Raw genomic sequence first — 22242 nt, 5'->3', positions numbered from 1 at the left:
TTCAAACCACAAAACAGAAAAACCCACTAGATTAGAATTGGAACCTTAAATAGGAAGACCTTTGCTTTCTTAGGACTGCCCCATTAAGTCACCACCTCCATCATAATCCATGAAACTCAGTTTTGAATTCAGTGATACCTGTCTTTACCAGCTCTGATTGAATCTGCTTTGGAAATAAAAATCGGAACAGAAAGCCAAGATTTTAAATAAAACGATGAAATCTGTGGTAGGATATTTAGGAAAATAAAATAATTTCCAGAACTTACCTACACTTAGTAATAAATAGACTATCAAAAAGACTCCCTGGGAAGTTTTAAAAAATAATCTATATTACTCACAAAACTAACAGTATGGTAACTCACTTCATGGAAGTTATCTGGTCCAGATGTGAAGTGCAAATTCAACTTAGTTAATGCTGAAGAATCATCTACTTTACATAAGAGGATGTATAACGCCTCTTGAAACACACACACACACACCCCAATCTTGCATAGAAAAACTAATACGTACACACCCAACTAATATGTAAGACAGAACAACTTGTAACAAGCTATAAACATGGTGGGGAAGATAAGAAGATTAATTCTATGAAGAGTTTAGAGAAAAGAAGTTTCACTCTCAAATGCCTAAAATATTTTATCATTACTCAGAGAATCAACCAAATTTGGTAATTTGTATATTTGAAAAGTTCACAAAAGAAGTACGTAAGAAAGTCTGAGGCCTGGGGTCTGGGTAACTAGGAGGACAATGATCCTGTTAAGTGTTATGATCATCATATGTTGATTTAAACATGATGACAAGAATGCACCTCCGGGAGGCACTGGTTTCGAGAAAGCGTGTGTGTGCACGCACGCCGTACACACACACACAGAACAAATAATTTAAGGATGAGATCGTTGTCCTCAAAACCTCACAAAACATCTTTCACTAAAAGTATCATATTTGCCTTGTCCATTGTATAGTTCAGTGAAAATATAAATTATAATCTAAATATAGACAATATAGTCAATATAAAATTGAATTTTCTTTAATTTTAATTGGTATCCAAAAAGATAATGGAATACAAATGATTTGAAGTTACACTTTAAAGATTTTTATTTATTTATTTGTCAGAGAGAGAGAGAGAGGGAAAGAGAGCACAAGCAGGGGGAAGCAGGCTCCTCGCTGAGCAGGGAGCCAGATGCAGGACCCAATCCCAGGATTCTGGGATCATGACCTGAGCTGAAGGCAGACGCTCAGTCAACCAAGCCACCCAGGCGTCCCTAAAGTTACACTTTAAAGATTCCCTTGAGTTTCTTAATATTTATTGTTCAATAAATTCAAAATTTATTGTTCAATCATTCATTCATTCATTCACTCGTGTAGAATAACTTTATGATCTAGACAGTGTTTGAGGCAGTAATGGCAGAGGATTGAAAAGAAAAACAAAAACCCTTGCCCTTATATGATTTACATTCTCAGTTTAAAAAATGTTAAATATACAGTATATGTTGATAGGTATTATGAATAAAAATAAAAGTGTCTATTTTCAAATTGATTTTTACTAAACGAATGTATTTTTTACTGGAATGTTAGGCAGAGAGAGAGAGAAATATCACGATGTTTATTTTAAGAACTAGGCATTGTTGTGATTGTTTTAAAAAATGCAAAGAATTCCCAGAACAAAAACTAAAATTTTATGGGACTCAGCAGAGAGCTATTTTAGAGTAGTTCTATCTTTAACTTTTTGAGGAACCTCCGTATTGTCTTCCCGAGTGACTGCACTGGCTTGCGTTCCCACCAACAGTATAAAAGGGTTCCCCTTTCTCCACATCCTCACCACCCCACGACCCAGCAATGGCACTACGAGGTCTAATACAAAAATACTAATTCAAAGGGATACACGCACCCTTATGTTTGTAACAGCATTATCTACAATACCCAAATTACGGAGAGAGCCCAAGTGTCCATCGACTGATGAATGAATTAAAAAAGAGGTGCTGTATGTACGATGGGGTGGTACTGAGCCACCAGAAGGAGCGAAGGCTTACCATTTACAACGACATGGATGGTGCTAGAACGTATTATGCTAAGCAAAATAAGTCAGTCAGAGAAAGACAAATACCATATGATTTCACTCATATTTGGAATTGAAGAAACAAAACAAACAATAATAGGGGGGAAAAAGAGGCAAACCAAGAAACAGGCTCCTAACCGTGGAGAACCCACTGAGAGTCACCAGAGGGGAGGTGGGGGGGGAGTGGGGTGGGGAGGAAGGTGGGGGAGGGGAGAGATGGGTGATGAGGATTCAGGAAGGCCCCTGCGATGAGCACCGGTGCTGTATGGAAGTGCTGAGTCACTAAATTGACCTGAAACCAAAACGACACTGCATGTTACTAACTGGAATTTAAGTAGAACTTAAAAAAAAAAAAAAAAAAGAAAGAAAAGAAAAAAAAAGGGAAAGACCAAAAGAAAAAAAAAAGCTAATTTAAAATTTAAAATAGGAATGATTTGGCTGTTTGGCTGAAAAAGGATCACTGGGATCAGCTGGGTGCGAGGACTATTAATAAGATGAGTTTATGTGGCCTTTTCCCCCAAATTATTATTTTATTTCTTTTTTTGTCATTAAAAAACATTATACATAGCGTTACGACAACTAACTTCCACTGTTGCTCCTAACTTGCTTTAGTAACAAATTATGTTCAGTAAGAGACAGGACGAGACCTCGTTATATTTAGGATGATTTAAAATGTGAACGTGAGAATAAACAGCGGTAGTTCTCAGGAAGGGTGACTGGGTGGCCAGGACCCAACGAGGGAAGAGAAACAGATGTTCACATTGTCACCATAGATGTCTTTGACTCACGTTCATGTGTTATGTTTTTTAAAGCAGACTTTCAAAATTAAATTTTTAAAAAGATGAACATTGTAGCTTTAACAAAACTTTTAAAGTTTTTTTGCTTTTACGTTGGCACAAATGAAGTCAATTCTGAAGACCTGGGACCCCACGGATTTAGAATATACAGCTATCAAAACAGAGGTGGCTGATTTTTTGTTTATTTACTTTATAAATTTGTTTGCTAAGGAAACTAATGTTGCCGGGATGACCTAAAGTATACTCTGAACTATATAAAAGGATGGATTATTTAAAATCAGTTTAGAAGCCCTGGCAAGGAATCACACACACACACACACACAAAGCGTGCAAACATGTCTAACTCAAACAAGCTCACATTGTGAAAACCGGCTTTGAAAAACTTCCACTGCATAACATAGAAAACTATTTCTGAATTAGGAAGTCAGTTCAGTTGCATTGTTTGGAATGAGCTTGGCTGTAGACTTTCCAGCAATTCATAGTGGCATTTACCTGTTGCCAACAAAACACACCCCACACTGGATGGTATGTAATGGTCAGTTGGAACCGGCTTCTTTTGACTTTCCTGATAATAGGTGTGCAATAAGCCACTGGGCACAAGTTTTATACAATACTTTTTGGCTCATGTTCCCAAGAACTATTCAATAGTTATAAAAGCCTTTGGTAAGCAATGGTGCAGGGAGCTGGGACACAAAGACTAGTAACACTCAGATGTCCACCCTCTGCCCCGCCTTTATTTTTCTAGTTTTGCTTTTTAGTGTTCATTTTTCTTTTTTTTTTTTTTCCTAAGATCTTAGTTATTTATGAGAAAGAGAGAGAGGGAGGGAGAAAGCAGGGGGAGGAACAAAGGGAAAGGGACAAGCAGACTCCATGCTGAGCCTGAGTCTAACCTGGGACTTGATCTCATGACTCTGAGATCACAACTTGAGCCCAAACCAAGAGTCGGACGCTTACCCGACTGAGCCCCCAGGCTCCGTGTTCTTTATTCTTCATGCTGTTCTGTCTTCCTGAAAATTCTCCCAAGTATGTGCCAGCTTTCCTCTCCAGACTCTGATCTGACCATAGCCTACGCTGATAAATGTTTGAGCCCATATGTAATGCAACAAGCAGCAAACTCAGGTCATGGGTCTGGAAAAAGTTCGTCTTGTGTAACTTACAGAACTGTCCTTTGTAATTTCCACCTTGTTGTTGAATGAATTACAGTGGACTCCCTCCTGTTTATCAATTCCAGTTGTGAATTTTGGGTTTCCCACTCAAACCTTCTCTAAACCTACTCTCTGGCACTGCATTAAAAATATCCCCTGGGGTCCCTGGGCAGCTCAGTCCTTTAAGATCTGCCTTCTGCCCAGGCCATGGTCTCAGGGTCCTGGGATGGAGCCCCACGCAGAGCTCCCTGCTCAGTGGGGAGCCTGCTTCACCCTCTCAGTACCCACCCCACCCCCGCAACGCTCTTGCTTTCTCTCCTTCTCTCTCTCAAATAAATAAATAAAATCTTAAAAAAAAAAAAACCAAACAGCCTATCCCCACTATAAATATTTGAGTCTTCTCCGAAGATTAGTAACACCTGGAGAGTAGACACTTTCAGCCACCCAGCACAGAGAGAGACATACAGCAGATATTAAATGAATGAATTAGACAAGCAGATGTACAATATCTCGGAACGTTTCTGCAGATTACAGTACATGGAGTCAGAAGCGCACTCATATGCTTCATAAATGCGTGCGTTCACCCATCCATTCATTGAAATTAGCATTGCTCCTTAAAAGAGATGATTCTTTCACTCCTGGTGAAGAAAGAAAGATGTGTTATTACCCTTCAAGGTAATATCTTCAAGTTAAGATTGTTTTCCCTGTATGATCATGAAAGACCACAGATGAAATTAATGAGATAACTTTAGGATGTCTCCTGGATTTGCCCACTTTGAGGAAACAAAGCTTACCCACCACGCAGACAGGAATCCGATCGAGGTGAATATAATTTGTGCGCTATAATCAATTGTCAACAGGAATGAACTGACATGTATATCATGTTGGTCATTACTGAGAATCACTACGTCTTTATAAGCCCAAAACAACTTTAAAAAAAAATAAAATACACACTCTGAACCTGGCACTTTGAAATATAACCTCATAATACACTTTGTGTCTGACACATTTACCAAATTCTCTTTTTGATTGTGTGTCAAAGACTTTTAATCGAAGCTGGTGAAGTATGTCCAGATCGTTTTAAAGTCCTACTGTATTCATACCCAAGTTATATAATATTTGCAAATAATGAGCTACCCCTTTCTCCTACTTCCAAATTACATAACCAGAGCCGAGTACACACGGTACTCAGGAAATTTTAACACCTCAAGTATGACAGAAAGGTTTTAATTTGGTTGATCCATCAACAAAAATGGAGAGCAAAGAATGTAGCCGGACTACAGGCAGAAATCAGCATGCTGGCCGCTGAGGAGTTATTCAAGAGCTGTCTGTCAATTTTTACAAAGGTAAACACTGGAGGTTGCCAATCAATTATGCAGAACTAGAGAGTCACTTAAATTGCCATGCAAGTATTTAATAAGCAGAGAAACAAACACATTCATCTGAAGACATTTATAGGGATATAGTTCGCAGTTCCAAAATCGTATGCACTGGTACAATTTCCCGAGCACATGATTTATTGTTCCCAGTTCCCAGGGCCCATCTGTCACTGGGTCTTAGCATCGTTATTTATCACTTCAGCACCGCGCAGAGCATGCACGGTACCTTGACCGAGGTTTATTGCCAGATGACAAAGAGACAACTGAGGATTGTCTGTAGAATTCGCCGTCTGCGATACGTGGGAAGATTTACAACACAAACCTCTGTCCCCCAAGTGGTCTATTTTTGCCTCCAGGGATCTGGTGAGCTAGAATGCTTCTCAGAACAGGAAGTAATGGGAAGGCAATTAGGAACGACTGCTTGGGGAGTGGGAGTGAATCGGCTGACACCTGCGAGCGCGGGGAACACGACAAAAGATGTGACATCCTTAAGACAAAACATGCCTCCAAGAAAAATTTTTGAAGATGGGTCTCCCCAGAAGGACTTTCTGCCTCAGTTTCACTATTTCTGGGGCCCTTCCTCCCCCATATCTTTTATAGAACACCATTACAGCACTGGCACAAAACAACGAAGGTGACACGTCACCTCCAGAGTGACCTTCCCGAATACAGAGCAGACCCTGTCGCTCTCAGATCTGAATCCCCCGTGCACCTGTGCTGAGCACAGGATGAAGTCCGAGCTCCTCCCAGGACATGCCAAGTCCTCCCCCGTGCTGCCGGCCACCTTCCCAGAATCCCACACGCGGCCCCCCTGCTACTTCTCACTACCGAGAGCTCCCCAAAGTGCCAGGCTGTTCCGGGCCTTGGGGATCCGAGTATGGCTTTTCTCCCTCCGTGAAATCCTTTACTTTTACCCACAACACTCCTGCCGCAGACCACACTTCCTCGTCCTTCGGGACATCGGCTTCCTGCCCCTCCTTCTTCAAGATTTCTCTGATATCCCCAAGAAGACGTTTTCACTATTTCTTGGGCCCTCCCCACTCCGTATCTTTTACAGAATACCATTATGGCATTTGCACAGAACAACAAAGGCCTATCTCTCCCAACCTGCATTCTCACTATACAAACATCTGCCATTTATATTTGCAAAAATATTTGCCCCCAAATCACTATGTATCTAGAAGAACCACTGTAATGAATCTGCGTGTGTGTTCGTGGAAACATGGAAACTGCCCATAAATCTGGCAAGAAGGTACAGTGTGCAATGCATGTATAGCTCTGCTGTTCTTCTGAGCTGAATCTTGTATTACAAGACACAAGTGTCAAGTGCATCACAATCTTCCTTTTCCCTATCTTCCCTGAGGTTAGCTTTTTGCAGGACCTAAGACAGGAGTCTACCAACTCAGGTCATCTGATATTATTTCACTAACTTTGAGACATACTACCTCCTACCCCGACAGAGTTTAACTCTTCTAAATTTAGGTTGTACCTTGTAATCAATGCATCAATTACAATCTTAGACCTTATGATCCAAGTGTAATTAGTAGCACTTTTACTGTAAACTGATGCCTCACCTGACCACTGATGACCTCACAGATTCAATCCAACATGGTAGATAATCCTCTCACATATTATATCTTTGTTTTTTACATAAGAGCACATGCTCTTGCTTTTGTTTGGTGCGTGCAAAACACCCATTCCTGAATTCAGGAAATACACATAATTGAGTGATAGGTGTTTAAATGCTGTTCATTATACAGAAATGCACAGGTGGATTGCTACCTAGTGTTAGACAGTGATCTAGTGATATGTGGCGAAGTTGGTTGGCGTTTCTATATAGCATTATTGGTTTCCCCATTTAAATTGATTAAATTAATTAATATAGGCCCCAGTTTTCTGAAACATGCTGGAAGACATTTACAGGAATAGATTAGACGCAGAAAATTAGGAATGCTTATGTGTGCTTTACAAGTCTGATCCACAAAGCTCTCTGCGGACAGGGGCTCTGCTGTTTGTCTCTCCTAGGGCAGCGACGCACTCAGTATAGTAAGTGTTCCGATCAATATTTGCTGAATGATCAAAGGCAAACTTGGAAACTGTACTTGGGTTTGAGAATATAACTCTCCCTTATATTTTTAATTATAGTTTTTATCTTCAGTATCTCAAAATTTTAGCATCTTAAATTCATATTTATACATAGTTTAATATATTAGGCAAAACACTGGGTCAATAAAATTTGTGGGCAATACCAGAAAGCTACAGCTACAGTACTTTCTTCTTGAAAAATAAAATTTCTGGGTTTGGTTTGTTGTAGATACGTCTATAAACTAGGTATTATTAGATCACCGTACCTTAAGCATTTGAATTTCAGGTGTGCCATACATTGTTAAACAAGCGAGGTATAATTTTAGAGCATTCAATGTGATGATAATCTTTTTTTTTTTTTTGCTCTAAAAACATCTCATATGGATTAATACAGTTTATGCATGGAAAACACTCCTTCAAAAATAAAACACCCACTTTCCCCAAATCTCTGACATATGTGTATATCGACGCACACATAGTCTTCCAACAGAAGTCATATGACAGACTGCTGTTACTTTATCACTAAATCGGACTGTTCCTCAGAAATATTGCATGGAAATCAGTACATATAATGTGATTTCCACCAAACTATTTGTACAGCTTTGTTACAAACAATGTGAAATCTTATTAAGAAAAGTATAACCTGATGATTCAAATAGAGCACGATATGCACATATATATTCATAATGATCCTAGATGTGTGAGGGAAAAACATAAGCATAAGTCCTACAAGTGAACAAACACAGTACATATTTGCAAATTTTCTGGGTAAAGACACTAAAAAATTGAGTGAGAGGTAAATGTCATACTATTAGAAAATGAATTAAGGTAGAAAAAGTATGGAAATATTTTATGAAAAAATAAGCTTTTTGGAAGACAGGTGCTTAATAAAAGTTAAAAATATATATATAGTAGGGTTAGTAGGGTTAGTGATGAGAGCATAGTAATTCAAAGTTGAGTAACATGAGGTCCTTTAGAACAATGATCATCCAGGAGTGCCTGGGTGGCTCAGTGGGTTGAAGCCTCTGCCTTTAGCTCAGGTATAATCCCAGGGTCCTGGGATCGAGCCCTGTATCGGGCTCTCTACTCAGTGGGGAGCCTGCTTCCTCCTCTCTCTGCCTGCCCGTCTGCCTACTTGTGATCTCTGTCTGTCAAATAAATAAATAAAATCTTAAAAAAAATAATCATCCAGGGGCACCTGGGTGGCTCAGTGGGTTAAGCCTCTGCCTTCGGCCCAGGTCATGATCCCAGGGTCCTGGGATCGAGCCCGCGTCAGGCTCTCTGCTCAGCAGGGAGCCTGCTTCCCTTCCTCTCTCCCTGCCTGCCTCTCTGCCTACTTGAGATCTGTCTATCAAATAAATAAATAAAATCTTAAAAAAAAAAAATAATCATACAGTCCGTGTAGGGGCTGATGCATTTTATTATGGAGTAACTTAAACACCTACATTTTTCTCATGCAATGGTAAACCAAAACAAATTCATAAATACAAAATTGTGGAGTCAATAAAATTTAAATGAACAATACAATGTACTGTAACAGATGATATCTTGCTAAAATTAAGCCTTTATGAAAAGTTCAAGATTTCTTTCCAGTTTTAGTATATAATCCAAATTTTAAATTGTATCTATTTAAGGTGTACAACTTATTTGTTGACATACGTTTTCAACTCAATAGCAAAAAGAAACAACCTAACTTTGAAAGGACAATGGACCTGAATAGACATTTCTGTAAGAAAGACATATGGAGGGTGCCTGGGTGGCTCAGTGGGTTAAGCCGCTGTCTTTGGCTCAGGTCATGATCTCAGGGTCCTGGGATCGAGTCCCACATCGGGCTCTCTGCTCAGCAGGGAGCCTGCTTCCTCCTCCTCTCTCTCTCTCTCTGCCTGCCTCTCTGCCTACTTGTGATCTCTGTCAAATAAATAAATAAAATCTTAAAAAAAAAAAGACATATGGATGGCTGACAGGTACATGAAACGGTGCTCGACTTCACTAACAATTAGAAAAATGAAAATCAAAACCACAACGAGATGCCACTTCACACATGTTAGGATTTATCCTTTTTAAAGCTTAAAAACAAGAGATAAGTGTTGGGGATGATGTGGAGAAAAGAGAGGTTCTTAAAAAAAAGGGAGGTTCTTAAAAAAAAAATTAAGAACATATCTGTCTTATAATCCAGAAATCCCACATCTATGTACAAATCTAAAGGAAAGTAAGTTAAGTTTTAAATACCAGAATGTAATCTCAAACCCAACATAAACTCTTTGGCCTGTGAATGTCATCACCTGCATTTCTGCAGAAATGTATGTTACAAAAATAAGAATAAAGTCATGACTTTTTGCCGTGGTGACCTCAAAGGTGAGAACTCAGTGAGATGATAAATTTAAAGCTTAGTTCAGGAAAATTAGACTTCCTATTTAACTATGTTTAACCCAAATCTCACATAGCATTTAAACACTGAACACCAGTTTTAATGAGATCTGAGGCTCTAATGATTACTTCCAGATAATGTTAGCAAGTCAGTATTACAAAATCTGTAGTTTATTTGTGTTTAATCCAAGCATTCCTAAATGAAAAACAGACTGTATTTGATGTTCATTTTCAGATTTCAACTCTTAAAGACTGAAGATTAAAGCAACACTTTTAGTCTTAATCAACAGCTCATCATCCAAAAACTGACGGAAGTCAGAAAATACTGGGCATGACTCACTAAAAAGGTTTTGAAAACAGCCTGGTCATGGATCCAATATTTTTTTTATCTAATGATTGCTCTGACTTTTAATATCTGAACCATTAAAACCTCTGCTCATTCGGTGCTCGGTTCACTCGGCATGGATATATTAAGTCTACCTCTGTTCTTCTTATCATTAGACTGTGACATCGTGATGTCTACTGTCACCTTCATGATGTGAAATCCAAGTCTTCATTTATTAAACAACTTCAGAAACAAAACTTTTATTTTAGGAAATGTCATGCTTCTGTTCCTTCAAGTTAAAATCTCAAAGAAATCAACACATGGTGTTTTAATCCCAAAGAATGTTCGGAGATTGCATTGCCTGAATGACCAACATACATGAGCGCCAGGGTCATAAAAGGCCCTTTGGGGAATCACAGAATTCAAAACAGGGCTAGGCTGTACTGGGAGAGAAGTTGCAGTGGCATAAAGGATGCCTCTACCGCCCTCACAAGACCACCTTTCCCAAAGTTGGCCTCCTGGTTTAGCAATCAGTTTTGGGCACCTCAACATATCTAAACCTACCGCTCAGGATATCTGACCTAGTGACTCTGTGAAAGACCCAGGTGATCTTCAAATCACACTGAAATCCACTGGCTGAGGCATGGCAGGTACCCCCCGCTCCCATAAGCCAACAACTTTTCCTAAGGGGTTGGGGATGCCATATTACAGTCATATTATATAGACCCATACTTATTGTAGCCACAGTGGGCTCTTGGTGATTCTCTCAGCTTACTGGTTTCTTAGTAAATGCATTAAGATTGCTGTGGCTTTGATAGTTCCTTTCAAGTTCAATTCCTACATTGAACTGAATTTCTCTTTTGCATTTCTACGCCTATTTTCTGTGAGTTGCCGCAAGCTTCAGAAAGCTTTTTTCAAAGCTTCCTACAATATCTGATACTAGCAAGCCGCTGGCTAGTCCAGTGGCTAGCTGAAGCTAATTCTGTAGGGAGTTCAACAGTGTGTCCCCCAAATCCATGCCCACTCAGAACCTCAGAATGTGACCTTATATGGAAATAATGTCCTTCAAAAATGTAATTAGTTAAGATGAGGTCACATTGAATTAGGGTGAGCCCTAAATCCGATGACTAGTGTCCTTAAAAGAAGGGGAGAGGCACGTGGAAGGAAGAAGTCCCCATGAAGACAGGCGCAAAGATTGGAGCAACGCAGCCACGAGCTAAGGAATGTCAGAAACCACCCAGCGCCTCCCAGAGTGAGGAAGAGCAAGGAGGGGGCTTCCCCTAGAATCTTCAGAAAGATCGTCGCCCTGCTGACGTTCTGGTTTTGGACTTGTGGTCTCCAGAACAGTGCGACGACGAATTTCTGTTGTTTTAAGGTACCAAGTTCATTGTCGTTAGTTATGTAATCAGCAGGAAACTAATAGAAATTCCAAAATACTTGTGAGCTCTTTTGAGTTTATTTGGTAAAGGCCCCTATGACGAGGAAATCAGAAGAGAGAACTCAGGCAGTAACAAACACTCTGAGAGCGGCGCTTGGGGAATTAATAAAGTCGATCTGTAGACAAGCTTCCAGCCTCAGTCCTGTCCTTTATCTCTTCACTATCAGGCCCATCAAACTGCTCTTCCCCACCCCCAGGACTTCTCCTTCAGATCCTAACGTAACCTGGTCAATAAGACATTCACTTTCAGAACTGTGACACTGACTTCTGAGGACAAAGGGAGAACCTGGGCAACGTTCACAGTGTCAGAGGCGGTGGTGTGTGGACCAGGCTGTTACCAGGTGGGACCTGAATTGAGGTCATTGCTGCTCCAGGTGCACACTCCCTGGAGTGTACTTTCTAAGCTTGATCTTCCAGGGCCTCAATCCCTCAATATGCCCAGGAGACCTCCCACCACTTCCTTTGGAAAAAAAAAAAAAAAACCGAAAACAGCTAGAATTTGTTTCTTTCACCAGGCACAAAGTATATGCTAAATAAACTATGTAGAGGTTGAGCAATTAACTTCAATCTGGGTAAGATCATGATGGTAGTTTTTTTGAATCTCCCAAATTTCCTAAAAAAACAAAACAGTGAGATAGCACAGAAAAACATATCCATGGACATAGTCTCGAATAAAACTGACAATGTATCCCAAAATAAAGACCAAATTATTGACAATATCAACACCTACTCAAGACCCCAGCTTGGGGAGGTTGTAGAGGAAAGTCATGCAGGGAAGTTCTGGCTGATCTGAGAATTTCCAGCACCAAAAACTAGCAACAAATACTAGGGAAACACTTAGTGGAAGCCTCAGACAGTGACCCTGAAAATAAAGGGCAAAATTCTTCAAAAGGTAACAAAACAGTCTAGCAATGGCAGGTGAATGTGAAACAAAAGAACTAAACAGTAACAAAGACAAAATGCCCACCAAGGGGCTGGGCAAAGATCAGAGGTGAGAGAACATTCTAACCTCTCGAGTGTATCCCATAAAAACCCCTTTCCGGGGGAACAGAGACCCAAGCTAGAGAAAAACCCCTGGAGTAGAATCTGAATAGGCTGGGGCAGGGACAGGAGGGACAAAGGATAACACGGATTAGATAAGAGGACCAGCAGTTCAGAGGAGGCAGAACCCAGACCTGGGATGCGTGCTGCACAGAGAAGCTATATATTTTATACTTTATGGTAAAACAGGGGAAGGAACCCTCAAACTGATAATATATGGAAGCTACTCTACCCATTAAGCAGGAGAAACTCAGATTTCAAATGAGCAATGGCAAGAAAAGTAACCGAGCAAAAGGATTATGATCAAGTCCTTATGAATATATTATAATTGATTTATAAATATATATATTATAATATCAAGTCATATACATATATAAAAGAACCAAATAATGTACACAACACACAAATAATGTATAAGACATGCAAAAATAAGCATACACAGCAGATAAAGACTGTAGTAGACTATAACAAAGTGATCAAAAGAAATTAAGAAAAATAGATGCTACAAAAGTACAACAAAATTGGAAAAAATGAACAATGGAAATGATGTCGAAACAATAGGAGACTGTGAAAAAAGACAGAAAAGCATTCAAGAAATAATCAGAATTAGAAAGAAATGAAAAGATAATCATTTCAGAAAGAGAAGTAAACTTAAAGGAACACAAGATTGAATAGACAGCATAGGGAGTACAATAAGGGAACAGAATACAGGAAAGATAAAAATAGGGGGAAAAAAAGAAAAAACACACATAAAGAAAATGATGGAAATAAATGACCAAAACATGATCTGGTGTAACTGGGATATGAAAAGAAACCCTGACGACAGAATGGAATAAAACAAATATCGTATGACATGCCTATGTCCTTTATGGTCAACAAAAGACACATTCTCATAGATCTACTGAGTTCAATAATAAGGGTATTAAAGAGAATTTAAGAGAAAGATCCAATCACAAAGAAGGAAAAAACATTCTCACAGCCACATTTACACCAGAAGCAATGAAGTAACATATTTAAGAATCTTGAGAAATGAAAATGTGAAACACTGTCAAAAATCTGGAAATAGACCCAAAAAGTAAAGCAAATAAAGCAAAAAAAGAAAGAAAAAAAGAAAAGTAAAAGCAAAAATTAATGAGTTCAAATGAATTAATAAGCTAGTTCTTTTTAAAAATCAACAAGGTAAGTAAGCAAATTGGCTAATCTAAAACAAAATGAGTGGAGCCTGGGTGGCTTGGTCAGTTAAGTGTCTGCCTTTGGCTCAGATCATGATCTTAGGGTCCTGGGATTGAGCTTGTCCCTCTCACTCTGCCCCATCACCCCTTCCTCCCATCATGTTCTCTCTCTCTCAAATAAATGAATACAAACTTTAAAAAAAAAAAAAAAAGCAACAGAACAAAACAAACAAATAATACTAGCCAACCCAAGTGAAATAAATTCTAATCTAAAAAAAAAAATTCAAAATTTGGAAGAAGTATAAATCAAACAGAGAAAATTAAAATTATTGAATGCAATCTTCTGTTAATAAATTCAACAAATTAAACAGTTGATAATTTCCTAAAAAAGTATACATCACCAAACAGAACCCATAGGCCAAGCAAGTCTGAACAGAACAATTTCCATAGAAGAAACAGAAATAGAAAGGAATCCCACCAAAAAAAAGCACTAGAACCAGATGGTTTCCTAGGAGATGTGTACCCAAATTTTTAAAGATTATTCAGACTATTTTAGAGCATAGCAGTGTACACACATAGATGGAAATCTAATACCAAAACCTGACAAAGATTAGACAAAATTAAAACAACAAAAATAATAACAAATATCATCAAATAGCACATTAAACCAGAATAAAACTGTTTCATGACCCCACTCAGTTTTTTCCAGGAATGTAAGGATGGTTCAATATTAGGAAATCTACTCTACTCCAAGAGCTAAAAAGAAAAATAGTCATTCAACAAAATTTAAAAGCTATTCATGATACAACAGTCAAAAATTGGAATTAATGTTTGTTCTCTTAGCCTGATAAAATGTACCTACTTCAAACCCTAATCCTTCAGATTATTTAATGAGGAAACATGAGAGATGGTCTAAATAAGCCTGGGGTTAAACAAAGATGTTCACTGCCTCTCATACTATTTAAAACTGAGCTGACCCAATAAATATGTGAGAAAGAGAGAGACATCTGAAATGGAAATAAAAAGACAGAAGAATTAATGGAAAAAGTACTATAAACAGTACAAGAATTTAGTAAATTTAGTAAAGTAGCAAGAAACAATATTAGCACATAAAAATCAACAGCCTTCATTTAAAAAAATAACAGCAAGTTAGAACACTTTATAGAAGACCCCATTGTGACAGCGAAAAGATGAAATAACATAACAAAGCACGAAAATAACAAAAAAAATGTGCAAAATGTATGTAAGGAGAAGTGTAAAACATTCCTGGGAGACACAAGAGTGGACTTAATAGGATGGAAAGAGCTTCTGATCCGGAACAGGAAGTGCCTGTGGCCTGAATAGTCATGAGCAAAGATAATCATGAAAGAGGAAAAGTAAATGTAATTTACATCATCTAGAGCTAATACTCCCAACACAAAGAGTACCCAAACCTTGAATGAAAAATAGTAACAACTTGAAAATGGCCTTTGTATACAGTCGCGCTCAAATCAACCTCCCTTTAAAAAGGGAAATTCAAACTAAAACTACACTGAGTTACCATTTTTCACCCATCAGATAGGCAAAGGTCCAGAAGTTCTACAAACCATTTTGTGGCTACTGCTTGGGGAAAGAGGCACCTGTGTACATCGCTGGTCAAAGTCAAAATGGTTCAGGGAATATGGAGTATATAGAAACTAAAAATGGAATCATCAGGAAGCAATTAGTCATATCTAGAATGTAGAATGTTCTACAAGACTCATTTTCCCAATGGATTGATGACAAGAAATTCTTTTTCTTTTCTTTTCTTTTCTTTCTTTCTTTTTTTTTTTTTGCAGGATATGTGGGGTTGAGAATTAAGGGGCATAAAGAGACTTAAATGAGATTTAAAAATATAACAGATATATTTCTTAAAGCTTGTTTGGCCTGATTCAAAGAAGCTAACTTATTATAATAGGAAATGTTTGAGACAATTGGGAAAATACGTCTATGACTTGCGTACTGGCATACATTAAGAGATTGTTATTAATTTTGCTAGACACAATAATGGCATGATGGTTATGCTAAAAAGAAAGTGTCTCAGTCAGTAATGCATGAGCCTTTACTTCTGAAATGACCTGGTTTCTGAGACTTGCCAAATATTGATAACTGTTGATACTGAGTTATAGGGATTCATGACAACTATAATCTCTACTTTTGAGTAAACTTAAAATTTCCCATAATAAAAAGGTTTTCAAAAGGTTAAAAATGAAAAAAAAAGTAATGTGCTGGCTGTGACCCTTCTGTTTTAAGGATGATACACATTGAATTATGCATAGAGAGATGTACTGACCCTAAGTAATTTCATGTTATGCATCATCTCATTAGAATCTTGAAGTCCTAGTACAAAATAAGGTCCTTTTCCACCAAAATTATGTAACTGGAGATGCTGATATAGCGAATAAAGGAAGAGCTAGGATTTGAGTCAAATCTGTCATTTGCAGACTTTTACTGTCCCTTCTGCTATTTCCTTATAGCACTGGCTCCCTAAATAGTATAATTTCAAATACTTCACAGAGAAAGTGTCATCTACCTATTTTTATCCTCTGCGTGCAGGTTAGGAATACACAGAAGATATCCTTTGACAGAACTTTTCTTCCTTTGCTTTTTCCGTCTTTTCCTTTTTCTTTCATTTCTTTCCTGTCTCCCAATGCTTCCACTGCCATGCCATGCCTTCCTTCTCCTATACTCCTGCTTTCTACCTCATGCCCTTTCTTTTCACTCCTTTGTACCTTCAGGACAGTTCAGGTTAATGATATCCTGAGTGTCGTCACACCGTAACTTAATCACGTAACATTTATTCCACATTCTGTAAAGCCGCAGGTGCCACGCTTGGACTCATCCCTATGCCAAGCCACGGGTTTCCCCTGGAGGTGACATAATGGACCCTATTCTGGCCATGGAGCCTACAGGCCGACTCTCTCTCTCCTTCCTGGATATCCCAAGGCTTTGTGTCTTACACAATTTATTTCACTTTTTAAATATTCGTATGCATCATATTTTTACCGGTCTCTGGAGTTATGCCCTATTTAAAAAAAAAACTACAGGATGGATAAAGAGAAGTTTTGTGTGATGGAAATTAATCTGAAAATACTATTAAACTAACTTAGATTTTCAAAGCATTTTGGTTCTAGAACACTCACCTTGACAATACCCCGGATGTGCATTTTTGCTATCATCTCTGCCGTGTAGAGAAACATCAGCAGAGTATCCAGAGTGAAAGTCACATACTGCAGAGGAGGGTAGTGCTCGAACGTCATGGGCGTGTTCATACAGACGGAAATGACGCTGATGATGGCACAGATGCGCAGCAAAGAGTGAACCCACTGCAAAAGAGGCTCAGAGTTCTCATCTGACACCATAAAATGAGGCCTTAAACTTGCATTATAAACCACACTATTTGGAAAATAGAATCTCGAGATTAAAATATTTCACTGGCATGGAGAAGAGAGAGTAGGAAACTCATGTCTGTTAAGTGCATACAATGTGCTAAATATTTCCCCATATTTTACATCATTTAATTCTGAAAGCAGCCTAATTTCCACATGCACACATGAAGGCAGAAAGGTCAAGAGACTTTTCCATGCTCCCGCAGTTAATGAGAGCCAAGGGCTTGTTGTGAACCTGAGCAGGTTACTTCAGTGCCTCTGACCTTCCCAAGGCATTGGGCCACAACATAAGGAGCTTCTGGTCCCGTTAAAACATGGGTCAGTACCTTACTCATGCAGAAATGTCATGTGCCATTATTTTTATACATTTTATATATTATGAGCACCTAGAATTATATTTTACTTACCGTAACTTCCCTGGTCGTTAGCAGAGTGGTCTATCCTCCTGGATTGCCAACATTTTAAAAAATGACTTGACACGTAACATTTCCCTTGTGTCCAGTTTTCTTTCCATTTATATCTTGTATCTTGTATTTATATTCTTGTATAAAAAATATATTTCGAAATCTGACCTCATCCTACATTTTCAATATGGACTTACTATTTTAGAGAATGTTTTGTACAATTTTAGCCCTGGGAGCTTTCCCAAAATTCTGAAAAATAAGTTTCTGTGCAATTCTAGGAATGCACATGCTGTTCAAAGATTTTCCTCAACTTCAACATAAAGAGTAGAAATAATAGATAAACATGTATATGTACATCTGTGTGCATATACATGTGTATACATGTAAGAAATAAGATCACTCACAATATTTTATTATAAAAATGAACACCTAGACTTATAATATTAATATTATATAATATAATAATAATAATATTTATTATTATATTATATTATATTATATTAATAATAATAATATTCCTTGCGTCTGCATGCTACCCCCACACACTTAATCTTACTAGTTAATTAATTAGTACACAATACTTAAACATAATGGAAATATGTTATTTATTGATGATGCTGGATATATCTGCAGTCATGTTAATCTTTTAATATTAGGCTCCCCTCACCCCAAAAAAGATGTCGTGGTTTTATGGTGGATGTCTTCTCAGCTGTGCAAACTAGCAAGGACCCCTGATGAAAAATTGAAAAGACTGTCAGAATTCTGAGGAGACTCAGACACTCGTAGGCTGGTGAGTGGGTTATAATATTAATCTGACAGTTATAATATTTGCATGAAGACATAATGCCATTTATTCTATATCATGGAAGTCACTGATGACTCAATTCATTTTAAGGGTTGATGTACTTCTCATGCAATTTGGAAGCCCTTCAATAAATATCAGTGTGCGAATTTAGCCCGATCTGGATCTCCAACACAAAGGATCTAATTACACAAAAGAGCTTCAAAAGATGGGTTCTTCCACAATGAATCTATTTTGAATTTAAAGAAAGTATCCTAATTAAGCATTAATCATTTTAGTTAGTGCTTCCAAGGCTAAATCTGTAATGCTACCTTCCTCAGAGCTTCTCAGAAAGGCTTATAGGTGGCGGACACCAAGAAAAAATTTACTGAATGCTTTATTCTCCATCCTGTTCAATTCTCTAGCCATGAATGGCAGACCTCCTATGCGTAAGAAATTCTGTGGGGCTCTGGGGCCACAAAAATGTTAAACACGTTTCTGACTCATCACTACTTAGCAGTCTGGTAGGCATAACATACATATACTTACATGCAATATACGTTTTTAGTTACATATAATGGTAAAATAGGATAAGCGGAAAGAGAAGAGGTTCATTCTGTGCGTGGTGGAGACGGTCAAACGAGGAAGCCTTCAGACGCCCACAGGGGTGGGCTGACATCCGAGCCAGGCCTTCCTGGGTCAGGAGGACTTGACTCATCAGAGGCTGGGGAAGGCCTCCGGGCAGGAAAACAGTGTGAACTGGCTGGACATCTCAGAAGAACAGGGAGACCCTGGTGAGGCTCCAGGGGCCAGTGTGTGCAGATCCAGGAAAGAACCGTTGCCGGCAGTGAGAGCCAGAATAGAAAAAGTGCTCCCTGCACAGCTAACCCATGTTAATGAGCAACGTCGGTAAGAGAGATGTTGCAATAACTACAAAGCAGAAAGGCAATGTGAACAGAAGGGGAAAGGCAGGAAGAAACCTGAGCCTGCTGGACACGTGGTCAGGAGGGCAGATGAGCTGGAGAAGCCTGGAGAGGGCAGGGAGCCCGGGCAGAGGACTTGTATCCTGGTCAAGGGAAAGACAATCACTGCGTGGGGAACAGTTCATTCCCGTACTTCGGCCTCTGCTGGGAGTCCGGTCCTGAAGGGGAGCCTGCTCTCTGTGGTTGGGCTGAGCTTGCAAGACCCGGGACCATGCCCTTCCTCCTTCTGGCTGCCACACTATCTACCCCAGTGACACTGTTCTAGATGTTCCCCCCACGTTCTCCTCGGCTTCATTAGGCAGAAGGTGATGCAGTTCTCCAGGGACACTACCCACTATCTCGTTAACCTTCCCTTTGAGTCAACCAACCCTTGCCACTCTGAAGGTGACCTTTAATTCCAAACATCTGATGATCCCCTCCTGTGCTGAGAACTCATGGAAGAATGATAGAACAGATGACTATGTGGGACTCAAGCTTTGGCTCGGACTGAGAAGGAGCAGTATCAGTGTATGGCATGACTCTGGGGACCACATGCACGGCGGGGGAGAGGAGGGAGCAGACCACCTAGCAGACCTGCCTGTGTGCATGACCCCCCGCGGCACCTCTTTATTTCATCTGAATGATTCTCCACTTCCAGACTTCCAGACTCATCCATATTCTACTGCACCTCAAACAGTCATTTCAAAGCCAAAGGTACGTGATTTTTGAATTATATGAATCCAATTTCCTTTATATCAGCATGCGCTTCTCTGTTTTTCAAAAAAGGAACTTACTGGCTTGTTAATCCAGAGTATGTCAGCGTTGTCTGACAAAGATTCATCGGGACCAAAGTCCGTCACCGGCTGGGCCTCCACCCGGGAGCTCTGCTTCCGTTTGAGCATGCTGAAGTTAGTTTGGGGGAGCCAGGACAAGACTGCAGTCTGGAAGCAGACAGACAGTTCCGTTAGTCACCGAAACCATCTCCACGCCGACCGCCTCACAAACAGAGCCCCCCGTGTATGCAAATGCATTCGTTAATTAGACACGCGTTCTACTGTATGTCAGAGTATATGCAATATGTGCAAAAAGAAATTTTAAAAGGTTAAGATAAAAATATCAATCCAAGCTTGTTTTTTTTCCCCCCCTCAACCCAATAGATCACCCTGTGCATTTCATGAACAGGTTGCATCACTTTGTGCATTTCATGAACAGGTTGTTGGCCCGTTCGGATGGCGCTAGTCTAGATTAACTGGGGTCGAATTGCCTTCTCAGATATACATATTAGCAGGAGGGTTTTTTTTTTTTTTTTAAGATTTTATTTATTTATTTGACAGACAGAGATCACAAGTAGGCAGAGAGGCAGGCAGAGAGAGAGAGAGAGAGAGAGAGGGAAGCAGGCTTCCTGCGGAGCAGGGAGCCCGATGCGGGGCTCGATCCCAGGACCCTGAGATCATGACCTGAGCCGAAGGCAGCAGCCCAAACCACTGAGCCACGCAGGCGCCCCAGCAGGAGGGTTTTTGAGGCCGGGAGCTGTCTCCACTTAGAGGCGGTCTGTGCCAGAGCACGGGTGACCAGTCCAGATGAAATACTCAGATCCTCCCCAGGATTTTCCCTGGACTTAATTTAACACGACATCTACAAACATCGACTTCCAATGATAGTTTCAAAGTTCCCAATTTCGTCCCTGACATAGAGGATGGGGGACAGGGAAAATGGGGCAGAACCTCCTCTAAATGAACTTTTTTTATTCTTTTGCAGATGCTGGTACTGCATCAGCTCTTCCAGGCACCTTGAAGTAAATACAAATCCTACTGGAGGGAGACCAGATGCCCGCTTGCCAGGTACATACATTTCCCCAATTCTGAGTCATCCACATCTTGCTGTAAGTGTCACTTCTGTCTAGTCACTGCTACTACCTCCCACAGTCCAGCGGCCATGCAAGGAGGGCCCAGGTATGCCAGGCCCTTAGGGTACGAATGCCAAACAAGTGAAATACAGCGGAGGAGACAGACGGCAAAGGTAGGCGGTGCCTGGCTACCCTGAGTCCACAGACTTATCTGATCTGGACTGAACCTCTAAGGAAATGAGCAAAGCCAGCGGTTTTTCGGGATATGTACTATGCTTTGGACACTTAGCAATGATATTTTACTTAACCTTTACAACAGACAACAGAAAGGAAGACATCTCGATGGCAGGGGAAATTCCAGCCTCGGGCAGTTAATGACTTGAGCGCGGCTACCCTCGCAAACTTGAAAGGCAGAAGCTTCTCCGTGTGCCCACAGAGACTAAGCGTGTGTGATGGACCAAACTGGGACTGAGGACCGATCAGAGCCATGCAAGGCCCCTGAAGGAAGGGGAAAGGTCAGGGCGGCACAAGGCCGAGGAAATGCTGGGTCAGGGAAACAGTGGTTTGACCACCCGGAAGCAGCCACTGGCTGTCCTCCTGGCTGCTCCCTGGGGCTGGACTCGGGACTCTAACTGAAGGCCAATGAGGACCCCTCGATTCTCACGGGAGCACGAGAAGAATTTGCAGGATCTGTAAATACACGCAGCTGCAGTTTTCATGGGGAAAGAGAACTGACCATAGCAGCTTTGGACACATCAGCCTTGACTCTGATTCTCTATGTCTGAGTGCGTCCTCCTATGTCCAGGCTCTCCTGGAGGCACCCAGGTAGGTGTGTCTGCCCAGCCCTCCTATTCCCAGAAGACATGAAGCTAATTGGCTTTAAGATGTGCTAGGTATTTCCAGGCTATCTTGCCCCGAATATTGGATTTGAATATGGGCTTTGCAGTAGGCTGCACTAATTAATTTTATTTTACATAATTGGAGTTAGGGACTCTTGACATCGATATGTAAATATATGCAGAATATTCAAATTATGC

At 40.0% G+C, this 22242-nt stretch overlaps 1 protein-coding gene across 2 annotated transcripts in view; it reads right to left on the bottom strand.

Annotated features, from left to right (window-relative positions):
- Positions 1 to 22242, bottom strand: part of NALCN (sodium leak channel, non-selective) — a 313018-nt gene that overhangs the window by 276505 nt on the left and 14271 nt on the right. The window contains exons 2-3 of one of the 2 annotated variants that reach the window (XM_032314978.1): positions 20154 to 20300; positions 16967 to 17149 (exon numbers count right to left, since the gene is read on the bottom strand). In XM_032314978.1, the coding sequence (XP_032170869.1) occupies positions 16967 to 17149; positions 20154 to 20261 (291 nt within the window). In that variant the 5' untranslated portion in view covers positions 20262 to 20300. Of the gene's footprint in view, positions 1 to 16966; positions 17150 to 20153; positions 20301 to 22242 lie in introns of those variants that run through there. The other variant, XM_032314979.1, reaches the window with a different exon arrangement.

Source organism: Mustela erminea, chromosome 15, assembly GCF_009829155.1.
Source record: "Mustela erminea isolate mMusErm1 chromosome 15, mMusErm1.Pri, whole genome shotgun sequence".
NCBI lineage: Eukaryota > Metazoa > Chordata > Mammalia > Carnivora > Mustelidae > Mustela > Mustela erminea.
The sequence above is the reverse complement of the archived record's forward strand: the minus strand, read 5'-3'. Positions and strand labels throughout refer to the sequence as shown.